Raw genomic sequence first — 19,509 nt, 5'->3', positions numbered from 1 at the left:
CAAGGGGTGCATAGAGGGATGGAAGGTGAGTGAGCAGATTCAGGTGGGGAGGAAGGGGAGCAGAGAGGGATGGAAGGGGAGTGAGGGGATTGGAGGTGGGGAGGAAGGGGAGCAGAGAGGGATGGAAGGGGAGTGAGGGGATTGGAGGTGGGGAGCAAGGGGAGCAGAGAGGGATGGAAGGAGAGTGATCAGATTGAAGGTGGGGAGGAGGGGAACATAGAGGGATGGAAGGGGAGTGAGCAGATTGGAGGTGGGGAGGAAGGGGAGCAGAGAGGAATGGAAGGGGAGTGAGATTGGAGGTGGGGAGGAAGGAGCAGGGGGAAGATGGAAGGGGTGAGGGGATTGGAGGTGGGGAGGAAGGAGAGAAGAGATGGATGGAAAGGGAGTGAGGGGATTGGAGGTGGGGAGGAATGGGAGCAGAGAGGGATGGAAGGGGAGTGAGCAGATTGGAGGTGGGGAGGAAGGGGAGCAGAGAGGGATGGAAGGGGAGTGAGCAGATTGTAGGTGGGGATTAGGGGGAGCAGAGAGGGGTCGAAGGGGAGTGAGCAGATTGGAGGTGGTGAGGAAGGGGAGCAGAGAGGGATGGAAGGGGAGTGAGGGGATTGGAGGTGATGAGGAAGGGGAGCAGAGAGGGATGGAAGGGGAGTGAGGGGATTGGAGGTGGGGAGGAAGGGGAGCAGAGAGGGATGGAAGGGGAGTGAGCAGATTGGAGGTGGGGAGGAAGGGGAGCAGAGAGGAATGGAAGGGGAGTGAGGGAATTGGAGGTGGGGGTCAAGGGGAGCAGAGAGGAATGGAAGGGGAGTGAGAGGATTGGAGGTGGGGAGGAAGGGGAGCAGAGCAGATTGGAGGTGGGGAGGAAGGGAGCAGAGAGGAATGGAAGGGGAGTGAGGGGATTGAAGATGGGGAGGAAGGGGAGCAGAGAGGGATGGAAGGGGAGTGAGGGGATTGTAGTTGGGGAGGAAGGAGCAGAGAGGAATGGAAGGGAGTGAGGGTATTTGAGGTGGGGATGAAGGGGAGCAGAGAGGGATGGAAGGGGAGTGAGCAGATTATAGGTGGGGAGGAAGGGGAGCAGAGAGGGATGGAAGGGGAGTGAGGGGATTGGAGGTGGGGAGGAAGGGGAGCAGAGAGGGATGGAAGGGGAGTGAGGGGATTGGAGGTGGGGAGCAAGGGAAGCAGAGAGGGATGGAAGGTGAGTGAGCAGATTCAGGTGGGGAGGACGAGGAGCAGAGAGTGATGGAAGGGGAGTTAGCAGATTGGAGGTGGGGAGGAAGGGGAGCAGAGAGGGATGGAAGGGGAGTGAGCAGATTGGAGGTGGGGGGGAAGGGGAGCAAAGAGGGATGGAAGGGGAGTGAGCAACAGATTGGAGGTGGGGAGGAAGGAGAGCAGAGAGGGATGGAAGGGGAGTGAGGGGATTGGAGGTGGGGAGGAAGGGGAGCAGAGAGGGATGGAAGGGGAGTGAGGGGATTGGAGGTGGGGAGGAAGGGGAGCAGAGAGGAATGGAAGGGGAGTGAGGTTATTGGAGGTGGGGAGAAAGGGGAGCAGAGAGGGATGGTAGGGGAGTGAGGGGATTGGAGGTGGGGAGGAAGGAGAGAAGAGAGGGATGGAAGGGGAGTGAGGGGATTGGAGGTGGGGAGGAATGGGAGCAGAGAGGGATATGAAGGGGAGTGAGGGGATTGGAGGTGGGAGGAAGGGGAGCAGAGACGGATGGAAGGGGAGTGAGGGGATTGGAGGTGGGGAGGAAGGCGAGCAGAGAGGGGAAAGGAGTGAGCAGATTGGAGGTGGGGAGGAAGGGGAGTGAGGGGGTTGGAGGTGGGGTGGAAGGTGAGCAGAGAGGGATGGATGGGGAGTGAGGGGATTGGAGGTGGGGAGGAAGGGGAGCAGAGAGGGATGGAAGGGGAGTGAGGGGATTGGAGGTGGTGAGGAAGGGGAGCAGAGAGGGATGGAAGGGGAGTGAGGGCATTGAAGGTGGTGAGGAAGGGGAGCAGAGAGGGATGGAAGGGGAGTGAGGGGATTGGAGGTGATGAGGAAGGGGAGCAGAGAGGGATGGAAGGGGAGTGAGGGGATTGGAGGTGGGAAGAAAGGGGAGCAGAGACGGATGGAAGGGGGAGTGAGGATTGGAGGTGGGGAGGAAGGGGAGCAGTGAGGATGGAAGGGTGAGGGGATTGGAGATGGGAGGAGGGAGCAGAGACGGATGGAAGGGGAGTGAGGGGATTGGAGGTGGTGAGGAAGGGGAGCAGAGAGGGATGGAAGGGGAGTGAGGGGATTGGAGGTGGTAAGGAAGGGGAGCAGAGAGGGATGGAAGGGGAGTGAGGGCATTGAAGGTGGTGAGGAAGGGGAGCAGAGAGGGATGGAAGGGGAGTGAGGGGGTTGGAGGTGGGGAGCAAGGGGAGCATAGAGGGATGGAAGGTGAGTGAGCAGATTCATGTTGGGATGAACGGGAGCAGAGAGGGATGGAAGGGGAGTGAGGGGATTGGAGGTGGGGAGGAACGGGAGCAGAGAGGGATGGAAGGTGAGCGAGGGGATTGGAGGTGGGGAGCAAGGGGAGCAGAGAGGGTTGGAAGGTGGTGAGCAGATTCAGGTGGGGAGGAACGGGAGCAGAGAGGGATGGAAGGGGAGTGAGGGGATTGGAGGTTGGGAGGATCGGGAGCAGAGACGGATGGAAGGAGAGTGAGGGGATTGGAGGTGGAGAGCAAGGGGAGCAGAGAGGGATGGAAGGAGAGTGATCAGATTGAAGGTGGGGAGGAGGGGAACAGAGAGGGATGGAAGGGGTGAGCAGATTGGAGGTGGGGAGGAAGGGAGCAGAGAGAGGGATGGAAGGGGAGTGAGCAGATTGGAGGTGGGGAGGAAGGGGAGCAGAGAGGAATGGAAGGGGAGTGAGGGGATTGGAGGTGGGGAGGAAGGGGTGCAGAGAGGGATAGAAGGGGAGTGAGCAGATTGGAGGTGGGTATGAAGGGGAGCAGAGAGGAATGGAAGGGGAGTGAGCAGATTGGAGGTGGGGAGGAAGGGGAGCAGAGAGGGATGGAAGGGGAGTGAGGGCATTGGAGGTGGTGAGGAAGGGGAGCAGAGAGGGATGGAAGGGGAGTGAGCAGATTGGAGGGGAGGAAGGGGAGCAGAGTGGAATGGAAGGGGAGTGAGGGAATTGGAGGTGGGGAGGAAGGGGAGCAGAGAGGATGGAAGGGTGGAGCAGATTGGAGGTGGGGAGGAAGGGAGCAGAGAGGAATGGAAGGAGGAGGGGATTGAAGATGGGGAGGAAGGAGCAGAGAGGTATGTAAGGGGAGTGAGCTGATTGGAGGTGGGGAGGAAGGGGAGCAGAGAGGAATGGAAGGGGAGTGAGGGGATTGGAGGTGGGGAGGAAGGGGAGCAGAGAGGGATGGAAGGGGAGTGAGCAGATTGGAGGTGGGGAGGAAGGGGAGCAGAGAGGGATGGAAGGGGAGTGAGCAGATTGGAGGTGGGGAGGAAGGAGCAGAGAAGGATGGAAGGGGAGTGAGCAGATTGGAGGTGGGGAGGAGGGGAGCAGAGAGGGATGGAAGGGAGTGAGCAGACTGGAGGTGGGAGGAAGGGAGCAGAGAGGGATGGAAGGGAGTGAGCAGATTGGAGGTGGGGAGGAGGGGGGAGTAGAGACGGATGGAAGGGGAGTGAGCAGATTGGAGGTGGGGAGGAATGGGAGCAGAGAGGGACGGAAGGGGAGTGAGCAGATTCAGGTGGGGAGGAAGGGGAGCAGAGAGGGATGGAAGGGGAGTGAGCAGCTTGGAGGTAAGGAGGAAGGGGAGCAGAGAGGGATGGAAGGGGAGTGAGCTGATTCAGGTGGGGAGGAAGGGGAGCAGAGAGGGATGGAAGGGGAGTGAGGGGTTTGGAGGTGGGGAGGAACGAGCAGAGGGATGGGGAGTGAGGGGATTGGAGGTGGGGACCAAGGGGAGCAGAGAGGGATGGAAGGAGAGTGATCAGATTGAAGGTGGAGAGGAGGGGGAACAGTGAGGGATGAAAGGGGAGTGAGCAGATTGGAGGTGGGGAGGAAGGGGAGCAGAGAGGAATGGAAGGGGAGTGAGCAGATTGGAGGTGGGGAGGAAGGGGAGCAGAGAGGAATGGAAGGGGAGTGAGGGATTGGAGGTGGGAGGAAGGGGAACAGAGAGGGATGGAAGGGGAGTGAGCAACAGATTGGAGGTGGGGATGATGGGGCGCAGTGTGGAATGGAAGGGGAGTGAGGGGATTGGAGGTGGGGAGGAAGGGGAGCAGAGAGGGATGGAAGGGTAGTGAGCAGATTCGAGGTGGGGAGGAAGGGGAGCAGAGAGGTATGGACGGGGAGTGAGGGTATTGGAGGTGGGGAGGAAGGGGAGCAGAGAGGAATAGAAGGGAAGTGAGAGGATTGGAGGTGGGGAGGAAGGGGAGCAGAGAGGGATGGAAGGTGAGTGAGCAGATTCTAGTGGGAAGGAAGGGGACCAGAGGGATGCAAGGGGAGTGAGGGGATTGGAGGTGGGGAGGAAGGGGAGCAGAGAGGGATGGAAGGTGAGTGAGCAGATTCAGGTGGGAAGGAAGGGGACCAGAGAGGGATGGAAGGGGAGTGAGAGGATTGGAGGTGGGGAGGAAGGGGAGCAGAGAGGGATGGAAGGGAAGTGAGGAGATTGGAGGTGGGGAGGAAGGGGAGCAGAGAGGGATGGAAAGGTAGTGAGCAGGTTGGAGGTGGGGAGGAGGGGGGAGTAGAGACGGATGAAGGGAGTGAGCAGATTGGAGGTGGGGAGGGAGCAAAGAGGGATGGAAGGGGAGTGAGCAGATTGGAGGTGGGGAGGAAGGGGAGTGAGGGGATTAGAGGTGGGGAGGAAGGGGAGCAGAGAGGGATGGTAGGGGAATGAGGGGATTGGAGGTGGGGATGAAGGAGAGAAGAGAGGGATGGAAGGGGAGTGAGGGGATTGGAGGTGGGGAGGAATGGGAGCAGAGAGGGATATGAAGTGGAGTGAGGGGATTGGAGGTGGGAGGAAGGGGAGCAGAGAGGGATGGAAGGGGAGTGAGGGAATAGGAGGTGGGGAGGAAGGAGAGCAGAGAGTGATGGTAGGGGAGTGAGGGGATTGGAGGTGGGGAGGAAGGGGAGCAGAGAGGGATGGAAGGGGAGTGAGGGGATTGGAGGTGGTCACGAAGGGGAGCAGAGAGGGATGGACGGGGAGTGAGGGCAGTGGAGGTGGGGAGGAAGGGGAGCAGAGGGATGGAAGGGGAGGGGACTGGAGGTGGTGAGGAAGGGGAGCAGAGAGGGATGGAAGGGGAGTGAGGGTATAGGAGGTGGGGAGGAAGGGGAACCGAGAGTGATGGTAGGGGAGTGAGGGGATTGGAGGTGGGGAGGAAGGGGAGTGAGGGGATTGGAGGTGGGGAGGAAGGGGAGCAGAGAGGGATGGAAGGGTAGTGAGGAGATTGGAGGTGGGGAGGAAGGGGAGCAGAGAGGGATGGATGGGGAGTGAGGGGATTGGAGGTGGGTAGGAAGGGGAACAGAGAGGGATGGAAGGGGAGTGAGGGGACTGGAGGTGGGGAGGAAGGGGAGCAGAAAGGGATGGAAGGGGAGTGAGGGGGTTGGAGGTGGGGAGGAAGGGGAACAGAGAGTGATGGTAAGGGAGTGAGGGGATTGGAGGTAGGGAGGAAGGGGAGTGAGGGGATTGGAGGTGGGGAGGAAGGGGAGCAGAGAGGGATGGAAGGGGAGTGAGGGGATTGGAGGTGGGGAGGAAGGGGAGCAGAGAGGGATGGAAGGGGAGTGAGGGGATTGGAGGTGGGGAGGAAGGGGAACAGAGAGGGATGGAAGGGGAGTGAGGGGACTGGAGGTGGGAGGAAGGGGAGCAGAGAGGGATGGACGGAGAGTGAGCAGATTGGAGGTAGATGTATCACGAGAGCTTCGAGACGCGGACGAATCACCGGAAAGGGTAAAACGAAGCTTCGGTGATATGGTGCCAATCCTGTACCGGCGACGGAAAACTGGGTGAACATCGATTAAGAAGGCGAGAGTTTGAGATGATGACTTGGGGAGGGTCTCTCTCTCTCTCTCTCTCTCTCTCTCTCTCTCTCTCTCTCTCTCTCTCTCTCTCTCTCTCTCTCTCTCTCTCTCATACACACGGCGGGATAATGTTCAAGGCCTCAAAGTTAGACGTACACAGCACCTCTCGTTTGTGAAATCATCCACTACAGGCGCTGGACACAGGTCTGTTGGGCAACTTTACCGTTAGGGCAGCGCAGGACACGCGTGTTAACAATGGCCCATTCCGCGAGCCATTAAGACCTCTTGTTCAGTCCATGTTGAAGGTACTTCCACAAATATGTTTGTAGTGTTCGCGTACCTTGACCGGCTGTCCTGGCGCGGCTCCCTTGCTGGTGCTGGCAGGTATTTCTGGGACTTACATATGGCGGCCCGCATCACGCTGCCGCGGCTACTGGCGACACGATGAAGTCTGAGAGAGATTGTAAAGTCATGACAACCAACTGGAAGCAATACACATGAAAGGAAAGATTCAAAAGAAACATTAAATACAAAACACGGGTCAATGAATATAAGAAATGAAAGTTCCGCTGAAAATTAAGGAGAAACATGGGCAGTAAATAAAAATAACAATGGACTACACATTAACGAAATATGTTGCTGTGACCCAAGTGTTGTTAAGATAAACGAGTGATGAAGCGAGGTATAAAATAAATGAGAAGACTTAAATGCAACTTGAAAATGAAAACCTTAAAACCACAGTTCCCAAAGTAAGAGAGGAACCAATATCTGGGAGTAAAATTAACCTCAGAACAGAATATCGGCGTGGCAGGAACAGACACGGCAGGGTAAATAAATATAATAACCTTTATTGTCGAACACTTCATACATGGACACGAAACACTGTACCATGTCGACTGTAAAAAATATACGCCATTTATGTTACATACAAAAACTCTTATCACACCTACATATACATTACACATGACAACTAGTGAATATCCGATATTTACATTATGACGAACACTAACGACTGAAATGATCGATTAGGAGGGAGGGACGCGTGGGCTGGCGGGAAGGGTTCCAAATGACCAGGGCAAGGGATGAGAAGATGATAGGAAGGCGGTAAGGGGTGCGGGAGGGAAGGTATAGGTATGTAAAAAAAATTCCCATTACATTTCTAATAGTGAGTCGGGTTTGTTGTGTTGGCAGTAACGAGAATCATAATCCAGGGTAAAGAGGCTGAGAGGGAACGAAGGGAGGCAGGAAGAGGATAGGAGGGAGAGAGGAGGGAAGGGGAAGGGGAGGGAGGAGGAGGACCTGCTTGTCGGCTCTCCAGCAACAAGACGAAGAGGGACGGGAGGAAGACAGGAAGGGAGAGAGGGTGATGGGGGGAGGGAAGGGGAAGGGGAGGGAGGAGGAGGACCTGCTTTTCGGCTCTCCAGCAACAAGACGAAGAGGGACGGGAGGAAGACAGGGAGGGAGAGAGGGTGATGGAAGGAAGGGTGGGAAGAAAGGACTAGGAGGGAAGGGATTGGGAGTGGGGAGCAACGCCTTGTCAGGGAAAGAGCTGAGAAGGAGAAGAAGAAGGGTGGGAGGGAGGAGAGGCTGATTGTCGGAGGGAAGGGAGGGAAGGACTGTGAAAGAGAGTGTGATTGGAGGGGGTGGGGTGGAGAGACTGCTTGTCGGCTCTTCTGCATAATGTATTCACTTGCTCTCGATAACTCACGGCACGGCCTCAGCACGGCCGTCGCGCCGCGTATTTCATCGCCCCCCCACGCGCGAGACAGCATGACCAAGGACGCTTTTGTCTCGCGGCCGCAGTGTTCCTCTCACGCCCCTGCGTCATCGCCACCGCCTGTCAAATCTTTGCGGGGGAATTATGCACATGGCACAGTTTATAAGTAATTGAACGAATAAAATTTAGATAAAAAATATATTCTTCTGCATCTCCTTCATCGTGGGGGAAATATGTCAGTCCAGAGATACGAAAAAAAAAAAAAACTAGCAGCTCAAAACTAAATATTCCAGCAACGGCGCGTTTTTGTGTCCACGGAAATAAAATTACGATGGATTAATAAACGAGTATTTGTATTTTTCAAAGCAATGCTCCAATCAGTACATGCAGCGGACAAATGCTTCCCGTGTTCCGAACGTGTATGAATCACAAACACACGTACACGAACAACAACAAAAAAAAGTTAATAACTCTGCTGCAGCCAGTGAATATTTCATCACTCTGCTAACTCATTGACTGGTCATTAACAAGGGCTGGACTGTAGCGGTCATTGCAAAAAGTTCGCAATAGCTGCCCGGTGGTTCGTCAGGCAGAGAGGAACGCAAAACTGTCGAAGGGGAGCAGCCGGGCCTGACGCAGCCACTCTGTGCAAGGCGTGGACATTGATTGCCTGATTGGCTGACCAATAAATCAATTGGCTACTGACTGGTGCTTTAGGGTTGAACTATGGCGATAAATGTTTGACCGGAATACTCTGGTGTCGCGCTGGTTTTATGAGAAGTGTTTTTGCCAACTGAACTGCCAGTTCGCTCGCACTGCGGTTCGAACCCTGCTTGTAGCTGCTCATCACGCCTTTCTATAGATGAGTGCCTCTGGATACACTTAGAGGAGGTAGCTACTGTGAAAATGATGACGACCTTTTACCCTACGAACATCTTGGATAAATAACAGCACGACCAAACACAGGCAGGGGCCTTGGAGACGGAGGTGAGCACTGCGGCTGCACTTAACGAGACCGTAGAGCGTCTCCATATTTCTACATAACTCACCGACTGTCACGTGAGAACCAGAAGGATGCGTTTCCTGCAAACCGATAAGAGTGTGAGGGAGGGAGAGAAGGAAGTAGTGAGAGACGGAGGGAGGGTGGTGGACGTGAAGGGAATGAGGGTGTACTTGGGGTAACAAGGATATGAGGTCAGAAGGTAAACCTGGGCTGAGCTGAGCCGGGTTACTGCGTATCGGGAAGAAAAGGAGGATGGTGACTTGAGGGGATGACGGTGCTGGAGGATGGGCGACAAGGAGTCTCTGGATCAAAGGGGTGACTGGTTGAGCTGAGCTGGGCTACTGCGCGTCGGTTAGGAGATAAAGATGGTGAGATGAAAGGATGGCAGTGCAGCAGGGGCGTCAAGGAGTCTCGGGGTCAAAAGGGTGATGAAGGGTTGAGTTGAGCTGGGTTGCTGCGCGTCGGGAGGGATGAAGGGCAAGTTAAAGGGATGGAGGCAGTGGAGATACAAGGTTAAGGGGTCTCGAGATCAAACGGGTGAATATGGGCTGAGCTGTGATGGGCTGAGGCGCTGAGCTGCTGGCGGCGGGGCGTTAGAGGGCGTGGTCCTCGACGCGCTACAGAAGGAGAGAGATGGAGAAAATATATTAATGAATTGGGCAATGGTCACTGCCTTAAAAGTAGATTAAGGACTTGAATTACAAAGCATTTAAATTTCCTTTTGGAAGGTCAGATACATAGGCACGTACACGATGGCAGAGAGATGAATCGCCAGAAACAACGTAAAAAAATGTCTGGAAAGAAATAGAGATAGGAAGACGGTGAGTGACAGTGATAAATGGGAAAGCCAAAAATCTGAACGCCCACCATTTTCCTTCCTCAGTCTCCCAAACACACAACCGAGACGTAGTCCGACACGCCGGAGTACGCGGCGCACACAACCAGCGAAGGAATTACGCCTCAGAAGCTCCTCTCCGGATACGAGACAAAAAGATTTACGCCGCCCGTTCCCAGAAGACGACGCAACAAACCTTTCACCGCAAAGCTTTACAAAAATACTTGAGCTCGAAGACCAGACGACAACACTGCCATAAACAAACACAACTCAAGGGGGAATCAGTGTGTACTTATACGCACATACACTTACACATGTGTATACGCAAGAATGTGTGTGTTGCCGCCCTCCTCCACCCACTGAAAGCCACAAAATCCTCGCCAGATTATAACAGATTTGAAGTGTTGCAAACTAATGGTTCCGGTATTGCAGTTGTTGTTATTACCCTTTATGAGAACTATTATTATTATTATTATTATTATTATTATTATTATTATAACTGTTAGTATTTTTCCTGTTGTTTTCTTCCTTTTCAATATTTACACTATTCTTATCTTCTTATTCGTATTATAACATGTAACATTTTACAAAATCTGGTTTTGGAAAGAATAACACACCAGACCCCCCCCCCCCTCCCCACACACACACACACAAACATTATTCATCATAATAACAAGGAAAATAACGCACTTTGAATATTACGACCGTCATTCATACAACAACTGTACAACGACCCACAAATACACCAAATCATCAAGAACAACAGGACACAAGAACATCATTATCAACAACTACATCTGCTGGTACTATTACTACCATCACCATCACTACTACTACTACTACTACTACTACTACTACTACTACTACTACAACTACTACTACTACTACTACTACTACTACTACTACTACAACAAAGGAATTATGAGATCAAAGTAGCAAATGAGGCGAAAAGTAATCCTAAGGGCTTCTTTCAGATGTATAGAACAAAAACAAGGGAGAAAATTGGACCGCTGAAAACAAACACAGGGGGCTAGTGGAAAATTACAAAAAAATGAGCACATTGCTGAACGAGTACTTCCTTTCAGTATTCACACAAGAGGATCGAACGACTATTCCGGAAAGGGTTCAAGTGTACGAGGGCGGGGATGGCGATAAATTGAGGGATACAATCATTACCAGGCAAGTAGTTCAGGATGAGATAGATAAGCTTAAGAAGAATAAGTCGCCAGGTCCTGACGGGATATTTCCGAGGGTATTAAAGGAATTAGGTAATGTACTCAGTGACCCACTAACCGACATCTTTAAGATGTCGGTAAATACTGGTTATGTGCCCAGCCTATGGAAAGTAGTTAATGTGACGCCGATTTTCAAAAAAGGGGACAGGTCAGCTGCTTCAAAATATCGCCCAATTAGCTTAATATCGGTTATAGGCAAGATGCTGGAGTCCATAATAGCCAGGAACTTTCGGGAGCATCTAGAGAAACATAGCTTAATTCACGACTCGCAGCATGGGTTAACTAAAGGTAGGTCATGCCTCACCAATCTCTTGTCCTTCTACAATAAAGTATTTAAGGCGGTAGACAGAGATGAAAATTATGATGCAATCTATTTTGATTTTAGTAAAGCGTTTGACAAAGTTCCTTACCAACGACTGTTGCTTAAATTACAGGCTCACGTAGTAGAGGGTAAAGTTTTGAACTGGGTCAAGGCGTGGCTTAGCAATAGGAAGCAAAGAGTGCAAATTAAAGGTAAAAGATCTGACTGGGGATGTGTTACGAGTGGAGTCCCACAAGGTTCGGTATTAGGTCCACTTTTGTTTAATATTTATCTCAATGACTTAGATACAGGAATTAGTAGTGACGTAAGTAAGTTTGCAGATGATACCAAGATCGGTAGAGTAATTGAGTCGGATCAGGACGATAGTATTCTCCAGGATGAACTAAACAGATTGTATGCCTGGGCGGATAAATGGCAGATGGAGTTCAATGTAGGGAAGTGCAGTATTCTGAGTGTAGGTAGAAAGAACCCCTCTCATAACTATTGCTTAAGTGACACTTTCATAAGCAGGTCTGAGTGCGAGAGAGCTTTAGGGGTCTTAGTGAGCTCTGATCTCCGTCCAAGGGCACAATGCATTCAAGTTAGAAGTCGAGCAAATAGGGTACTGGGATTTATTTTAAGGAGCGTAAGCAACAGAAGCGCCGAAGTCTTCCTCAAACTATATTTAGCATTAGTTAGACCTCATCTTGACTATACGGTTCAGTTCTGGTCACCTTACTATAGAATGGATATCAAAATGTTAGAATCAGTGTGTGTGTGTGTGTGTGCACGCACGTCTGTATGAGTGTATGCGTCGGGAGTGTCTATGTCTGTGTGTGTGTGTGTGTGTGTGTGCACGCACGTCTGTATGAGTTTATGCGTCGGGAGTGTCTATGTGTGTGTGTGTGTGTGTGTGTGTGTGTGTGTGTGTGTGTGTGTGTGTGTGTGCACGCACGTCTGTATGAGTGTATGCGTCGGGAGTCTCTATGTGTGTGTGTGTGTGTGTGTGTGTGTGTGTGTGTGTGTGTGTGTGTGTGTGTGTGCACGTACGTCTGTTCGAGTGTATGTGTGGGGAGTCTCTATGTGTGTGTGTGTGTGTGTGTGTGTGTGTGTGTGTGTGTGTGTGTTGGGTGTTTTAAGTATCCTCAATAGGTAAGTGTACACAGGTGTTGTTGTTGGCTGTTGATCTGATCGATTTCCTTTGGTGTACGTGTGTTGTTGCTTTTATTAGTTTTCGTTCATTTTTTGTTTTGTTGCAAATGAACGAGTGGAAGCGTTGGCGATAATGTTTTTTTCCAGTGTTTTTTTTCTCGCGATTATAATTTCTTTGCGGTATTTGTTATTGATATTTATTAGTCTATTTTTCTCAAGTGGGGGAGTGGAGGTGTTGATATTGTTGAGTGCTTTCAGTGTTTCTACAAAAGATTACTGAATTTTCTTTTTCTTCCCGTTAACTGCATCTTACTTCTATGATATGACTTTTTTGTTTCCGCACGATTATATTTTCCTTTGTTCTCATGCATTTCATCACAACCACGATCTCTCCATCTCCACCAAGATAGCTGTCTTTCGTGCCGTGGTACTCCCCACCTTGTTGTACGCATGTGAGGCATGGACCCTCTACCGAGTCAACATCAAATATCTTGAGAGATTCCAGCAGTCAAAACTAAGGCAGCTCCTTGGAATTCTGTGGGAGGACCGCGTAAGTAACAACGAAGTCCTAACACGAGCAGCCCTCCCTAGTATTGAGGCCACCATCCTCCGGCACCGACTTCGCTGGGCGGGACATGTGGCAAGGATGGAGCCCACCCACCTGCCCAAGATGATACTCTTCGGGGAATTGGCCAACGGAAGGAGACCCCGTGGGGCACCCAAACGCCGCTACAAGGACCAGCTGAAGCTCTCCTTGTCCCAAGCTGGCATCCACCCCTCTTCCTGGAAGGAGGTTGCTCAAGACCGGGGTGCCTGAAGGTGGGTCACCCATAGGGGCGTAGAGGAGTTTGAAAGGGAGAAGAGACGGGGAGACGACGCTCGCCGGGAGTTAAGAAAGGCGCAAATAAACCAGCCCCGCCCTCTACCTACCCTCCTCTGCGAGTCCTGCCCTCGTTTGTTCCAAAATCGGTTGGGGCTACAAAGTCATGTCAAACACAAACACCAAAGAAGACCACCGAGGTGAGACCAGAGACTTCCGGGACGTTCCAATGCTCGGACACGAGCAGGTACCGACAATATATATATATATATATATATATATATATATATATATATATATATATATATATATATATATATATATATATATATATATATATATATATATATATATATATATATATATATATATATATATATATATATATATTACAGTAGAGGAAACAGTTCAAGGGCAACAAAAAGGAAACAATAATGAAAAAAATTACGCTGCATACTCACACTGCTCCCACAAAAGAGTCAAGAAGAGTGGCCGAAAATAGGTCAGTTTCGGGAGGAAAGGTGTCCTGATACCCTCCTCTTGAAAGAGTTCAAGTCGTAGGCAGAAGGAAATATAGATGAAGGAAGATTGTTCCAGAGTTTACCAGCGTGAGGGATGAAAGAGTGAAAATGCTGATTAACTCGTGCGTATGGGATCTGGACAGTAAAGAGATGAACTTGAGTAGAAAGTCGTGTGCGGCGAGGCCGCGGAAGCGGGGGAGGCATGCAGTTAGCAAGGTCAGAAGAGCAGTCAGCGTGAACATATCGATAGAAGATGGAAAGAGAGGCAACATGGTAGCGGAATTTAAGAGGTAGAAGGCTACCATTACGAGGAGGAAAGCTGATGAGACGAAGAGCCTTAGTTATACTCCACTCTGCCCAAGAGAGCTGTGTGAGTGGAGCCCCCCAACACGCGAGTTGCATACTCCATACGAGGGCGGACAAGGCCCCTGTTTATGGATAGCAACTGTGCGGGGGAGAAGAACTGGCGGAGATGATACAGAACGCCCAACCTCGAGGAAGCTGATTTAGTGAGAGAGGAGATGTGAAGTTTCCAGTTAAGATTTTGAGTTAAGGATAGACCGAGGATGTTTAGTGTCGAAGAAGGTGACAGCTGAGTGTTGTTGAAGAATAGGGGATAGGTGTTTGGGAGATTGTGTCGAGTTGATAGGTGGAGAAATTGGGTTTTTGAGGCATTGAAGGACACAAGGTTCCTTTTACCCCAATCGGAAATGATAGCAAGGTCTGAGGTTAAGCGTTTGACAGCCTTCTGTCGAGAGGGTCTTCTGTTGAAAGAAGTTGAATAATGCAGAGTGGAGTCGCCAGCGTATGAGTGGATAGGACAGTTTGTTAAGGAAAGAAGATCATTGATGAATAACAGGAAGAGAGTGGGAGATAGGACAGAGCCCTGTGGAACACCACTGTTGATAGGTTTAGGGGAAGAACAGTGACCGCAACCAGTTCTTGATATCTCGTTATAAAAAGCTATGAAAAAGAATGTTAATAACTTTACACTGGAATACTCAGACAACCGTGAAGTTGTAAGCGGTGCTATTGTTTGATATCATCTGAATACCATCAACAATATTAAGAAGGTAGGTGCTCGGGCCGAGCGGGGAGCAGACTAGCACTACATAAGAAGGATGGGGAGGTAAAAGAAGAATAAATGGCCGTGGCATGGAAAAGTTAACGCGGAGGCAGAAAAGGAATGCATCAAGGATTCTTCCCCGGATGCAGATGTATGGATGAGAAACACGTGGGGCAGGGAGAAGAAAAATAAGGAAAAGTGAGAGCAGCAGAAGTTAACATGGCACACGAAGAAAAATAGAAAACAAGGCAGGCGGAGTCAGGAGTACGGAGGCGCGGGTGTGGTGTGGACTAGGGAGGTCACACACGATACAGGAAAACAGAGTGTGAAGGTATATTTCGGCATTCAACTGAACATATTTAGTGTACATGCAAACAGAAGAGAAGCTGTGAAGGTGAGTTGTGCTACCACTGAACCCAAACGTTAATACGGTTGGATATGTTGAAAGAATAAGCAATAACATGTTCTAGAAATGACGTATGCAAGAAAACTGACTGATTAAACAAGAAAATAAACAGGGGAGTGAACAAAGGGATGCCGGAGAGACAGGAAGAGTGAAGGTCAGCGCTACTTTCATGGCATGGGAGGTTGACTGGAAGGTCAGGTCAGGCGAGTGAGGGTCAAATAGACACTCACCGTTCCGGGCTCGCAGTGCGCCTCAAGCCTGATCGTTGGAACCTCGAAGTGGACGTCGTCGTCATCTGCGGCGGCGAAGACACAGACGGAATGTGGAACGGAGACATGGACAGTCCATGAAAAGATTCATCGGAATTAAGATATAGAGATAAAAGATAAAACACAGAAATATAGATGGGTAGATAGGTACATGGATAGAAACACATAATCAGAGAAAAAAGACACACGCACAATAGAAGAAAACATAGCGGTCATAGCAATGCAACACACACGCTGTAATGGTGTCCTGACTTACCTGGTCAAGGGAAGCTTTGTAGGACTTACTTAGCTTTATAATTATACGAGTATCACTATTATATTTTTTTATATTATTGTTTTATTATTGTTAAATTATTATTATTATTATTATTATTATTATTATTATTATTATTATTATTATTATTATTATTATTATTATTATCATCATCATTATTATTATTATCACCATTTTATTGTTTGGATGATTATCAACATCCTCATCCCAATTAATAAAGCAGTCTGAAAACACAAACAATGACAAATGTTAGCAAGGACCAATCGGTGGTGTGCTGTGATGCAAGGTGAGCGGACATAAATCACATATCAAGGTCGGTTTAGTGCAGGCAACAAGTATTAGTATTAACACACGTTGTGTAGAAACGAGTAAATAACATGTACAACGAGACCTTCAAATGATTTCATAAACTTGCAACTTCAACTTCTTAAACTTCTTCCACTTTCCAGCTAAGAGTAAGTAAAGAAATACATGCATACTTACGAGAGAAAATCACTTATTAATTACAAAAATATATATAACAAATAAATAAATACAGTTTGCGGAGAATATCTTTTTATAGATGAAGATGAAACGTTCCGCATTTTTCATGACCTATCAACGTAAGAGGAGCTGACACGCTGAAAAGTGAGTTAAAAATTCGTAGCATAGGAAACAATTGACAAGGGCGTGCTAGATGTGTCTCGCCCGAGTGCAGGAGTATTGTTAATCGTGTGACAACGGTTATTTGTATCACGTCACACCTGCTGATCTTCCCTGACCTTGATCCGACTCGTCTGTCACCAGGCAACAAACAGCCTCAGCGATACATGTTGTGTCCACTTGAGGCTGGAGGTCCCTAGGAAATGTTGCCAGACACCTTGACATCCCATGAGATGGACAAGTATGCTGTGTTCCCATGAGACAGATCATGTGGAAATGTTGCCAGACACCTGGACATCCCATGAGATGGACAAGTAGGTTGTGTTCCCATGAGACAGATCATGTGGAAATGTTGCCAGACACCTAGACATCCCCGGAGACCGACAGGTAACCTCTAGGAGCTGTCACTGTCTCTAGAATTTTCCAAGCTTGACAATCACGTCACTTAATAATGTAAACTGGTAATCCCTTGGGCAGAGCTACTTTCAATATACTTTGTAGTAACGCTGAGCAAGAAGGCTTCCTTCCTCGTATTTAATATACATTTCTTGGCCTGTTTGTACCAGCATGAATAAAGGATCATTCTTTATGGATATCTGACTGTCACGCAGGAAAGCATCTTTGCCTAACCATCCACCCCTGCCAGGTCCCGGTGGCTGCCGCACGTGCCGCCGCCCCTAAACTGCCCTTGAGGCTTGTCTGTCGACGTTTCATAACAGCAAGAAGCACAACACGTGCCCATCTAAGTCAAAACGAGGAATTTCAAAACCATTTAGAATCTCGCAAAACTCCACGTGCGTGTAGGATCAACCATCCGGAATCTTGTTTGCGGCGAGTTACATTAAAACAATATCAAGCGCAGCACGTGACCTCAGAAAGTCGAAAGGAAACATTTCAAGAAGACTAATCATTAACCAGCGAGAATCTTGTCAGCCGTGGCCCCGGCAGAGCGTGAGCCTTGTGTCGTGCCTGCAGTTCCTTGGGAGCCTGCCAATCACTTCTCAGGATGCCAGAAATACTAACTGTGTTTCTGTGCTTTCTTTCGTTTTCTTTCCGCTGTTTGCAGTTAATTCGAACACGATGTGTGATCAAATATCTCCATAGGGAACATACTCTGTAGGGCCTCCTCCTACTGTCTTGATCGTTGAACTCTGTGCCGTTGTCAGACAACAAAATTTGGGTATGTTGTACTTACAAAATAATTCGTCAATCAATGCTGTCACCATAGATGTTGCTGACTTGTCTTTGAGTGGCACCAGTATAGAAAATCTACTGAAAAGATCGATGGCTAACAACATATATTGGTGTCCTTCCGTTGTAGGAGGTAGTTTCAACAAGTCTATGGCAATGGTATTCCGTTGTTCCTGAGGGATTGGGTAACACAAGATAGGTGAAGGTCTGCTGACTGAACCTTTGCTTTCTGTGTATAAAAACTCTGTTCATCCACTATCTTCGCTCTTTCCTTTTTAACTTCCTTTTTTTATTCTTTCCTCCATCATCTTCAATTTCCTCGGCCGCTCTTCCATTCTTTCTTTCTCCTTCTTCAACCCCTCACCCGTCTTCCTCTCCAGCCCCATGTTCAAGGATTAAATGCCCAATCTGCTCTCTTTCCTCCTCATCCTCCTCATCCTCCTCCATCATCCAGGCAACGCTTCTGCATGCCGAGGGCAAGGTTGGATGACATCGCGACGTCCATGTACGTAGCTGCAGACCAAGCGAAAAGCAGACACACTGTATGTTATACACGCGGGCACCAATGATCAATATCCAGACATTGCGAAGTGACGACATTCTGCTGAAATACCGACGAGTCATTCGCCTCTACAAAATCAAGTCAAGGCACGTCATCCTGTCCGGCAACCTCCCTAGAATGAACGCCATCCACAGCTTCTACAGCAAGGCCTTCAGCCACAACACCAGGTTGGAAAAGCTCTGTGACGAAGAAGGCGTGGCCTTCATAGACACCTAGGATCACTTCGTCGAACAACCGTACTTGTTCCGGGATGATGGCCTTCACTTAAATGAGGTCGGATCAGCACGTTTTGGAAGACTGCTGAACGAGGCAACTGGCAGTTATTGGCAAAAAAAATGCACACGAGGGAGGGGCCACAGCAACCCTTGACTACTCAAACCGTAACCTCGACGCGACACTCAGGATCGAATGCAAACAGAAACACGCGCAGTAGACGAAACACAGCAACTCAGAACCCCCCAAACAACAGTCATATCTGTGTCCTGTACACAAAGGCGCGTAGCCTAATTCCCAAAAGAGACGAACTCAGTGCGTATGTTGCAGCAGAAGAACCGGACGTCGTGGCGATTACTGAGACCTGGGCCAACTCCACGCATCTAGTGTCTGAACTGTCACTCCCGGGATACGAAAGCTTTCAGAAAAACTGAACAAATAAAAAGGGAGGAGGCGTCATTTGTTACGTTAAAAGCACGCTATCTGCTATAAAAATAGAAAAACAGGACGCTGAGAAATACGATTCCGTCTACGTAGAAATAACAACACATAATAACAAGAAACTAATACTTACAACTGTTTACAAACCTCCAAAACTACGGGCAACCGACGACTCTGCCTTATACAATGGGATTCACTCTCTAATACAGGGCAAAAATGCAATAATCATCGGCGACTTTAATTGTGCCAACGTTGACTTGAGTTTGCTGACTAGGGACCAAGAGGGTAGCAGACTCATAGAAATGTTGGAGGATTCATTCCTCACTCAAGTTATAACTCAGCCAACAAGAGAAAACAACATCCTGGACCTGGTACTAGTGAGCGACCCTGACCTCATTCGTGACTGTGAAGTAGGAGAAAAACTGAGTGGTTGCGACCATCAGATAATCCACTTCAACGTCAGTGTTCAACACAAACTCGTTGAATATCCAACATTGATACGCGATTACCGAAAGGCTAACTTCAACTTAGCCCGCGAACTACTGCCTCGTGCTGCGTGGGACCATATCACCGGCAACCTCAACATAAGTACAATCGAAGACACGTGGACCGTCTTCAGAGACAAGCTCCTGGAGGTAGAAAGGACGACAGTTCCTATGAAATCCAGGCGAGTAAATGGTGCCGTGAATCCACCGTGGATGAGCGTGGAGATCAAAAGGGCAATAAACGCAAAAAAGCGGAATTACAATCTGATGATACGGCCGAAGTCCGTGTACAGTACCAAAATAGCCTCAGACCTTGTCGAACACTCATTCGGACAAGTAAACGCAACTACGAGAAACAAATAGCGCGCGAAGTCAAGACCAATCCTAAGAAGTTCTTCACGTACATCA

General features: G+C 49.5%; 1 protein-coding gene across 1 annotated transcript in view; it reads right to left on the bottom strand.

Annotated features, from left to right (window-relative positions):
- Nucleotides 1-6,826: 6,826 nt before the first annotated feature.
- LOC126992516 (nephrin-like) overlaps nt 6,827-19,509 on the bottom strand; it is a 142,017-nt gene continuing 129,334 nt past the window's right edge. Inside the window, exons 15-16 of the mRNA XM_050851270.1 lie at nt 15,255-15,319; nt 6,827-9,305 (exon numbers count right to left, since the gene is read on the bottom strand). Coding sequence (XP_050707227.1) covers nt 9,282-9,305; nt 15,255-15,319 — 89 coding nt within the window. The 3' untranslated portion in view covers nt 6,827-9,281. The remainder of the gene's footprint in view (nt 9,306-15,254; nt 15,320-19,509) is intronic.

Source organism: Eriocheir sinensis, chromosome 7 (assembly GCF_024679095.1).
Source record: "Eriocheir sinensis breed Jianghai 21 chromosome 7, ASM2467909v1, whole genome shotgun sequence".
Taxonomy (NCBI): domain Eukaryota; kingdom Metazoa; phylum Arthropoda; class Malacostraca; order Decapoda; family Varunidae; genus Eriocheir; species Eriocheir sinensis.
Note: the sequence above shows the minus strand (reverse complement) of the source record. Positions and strands in the feature narration are given on the sequence as shown.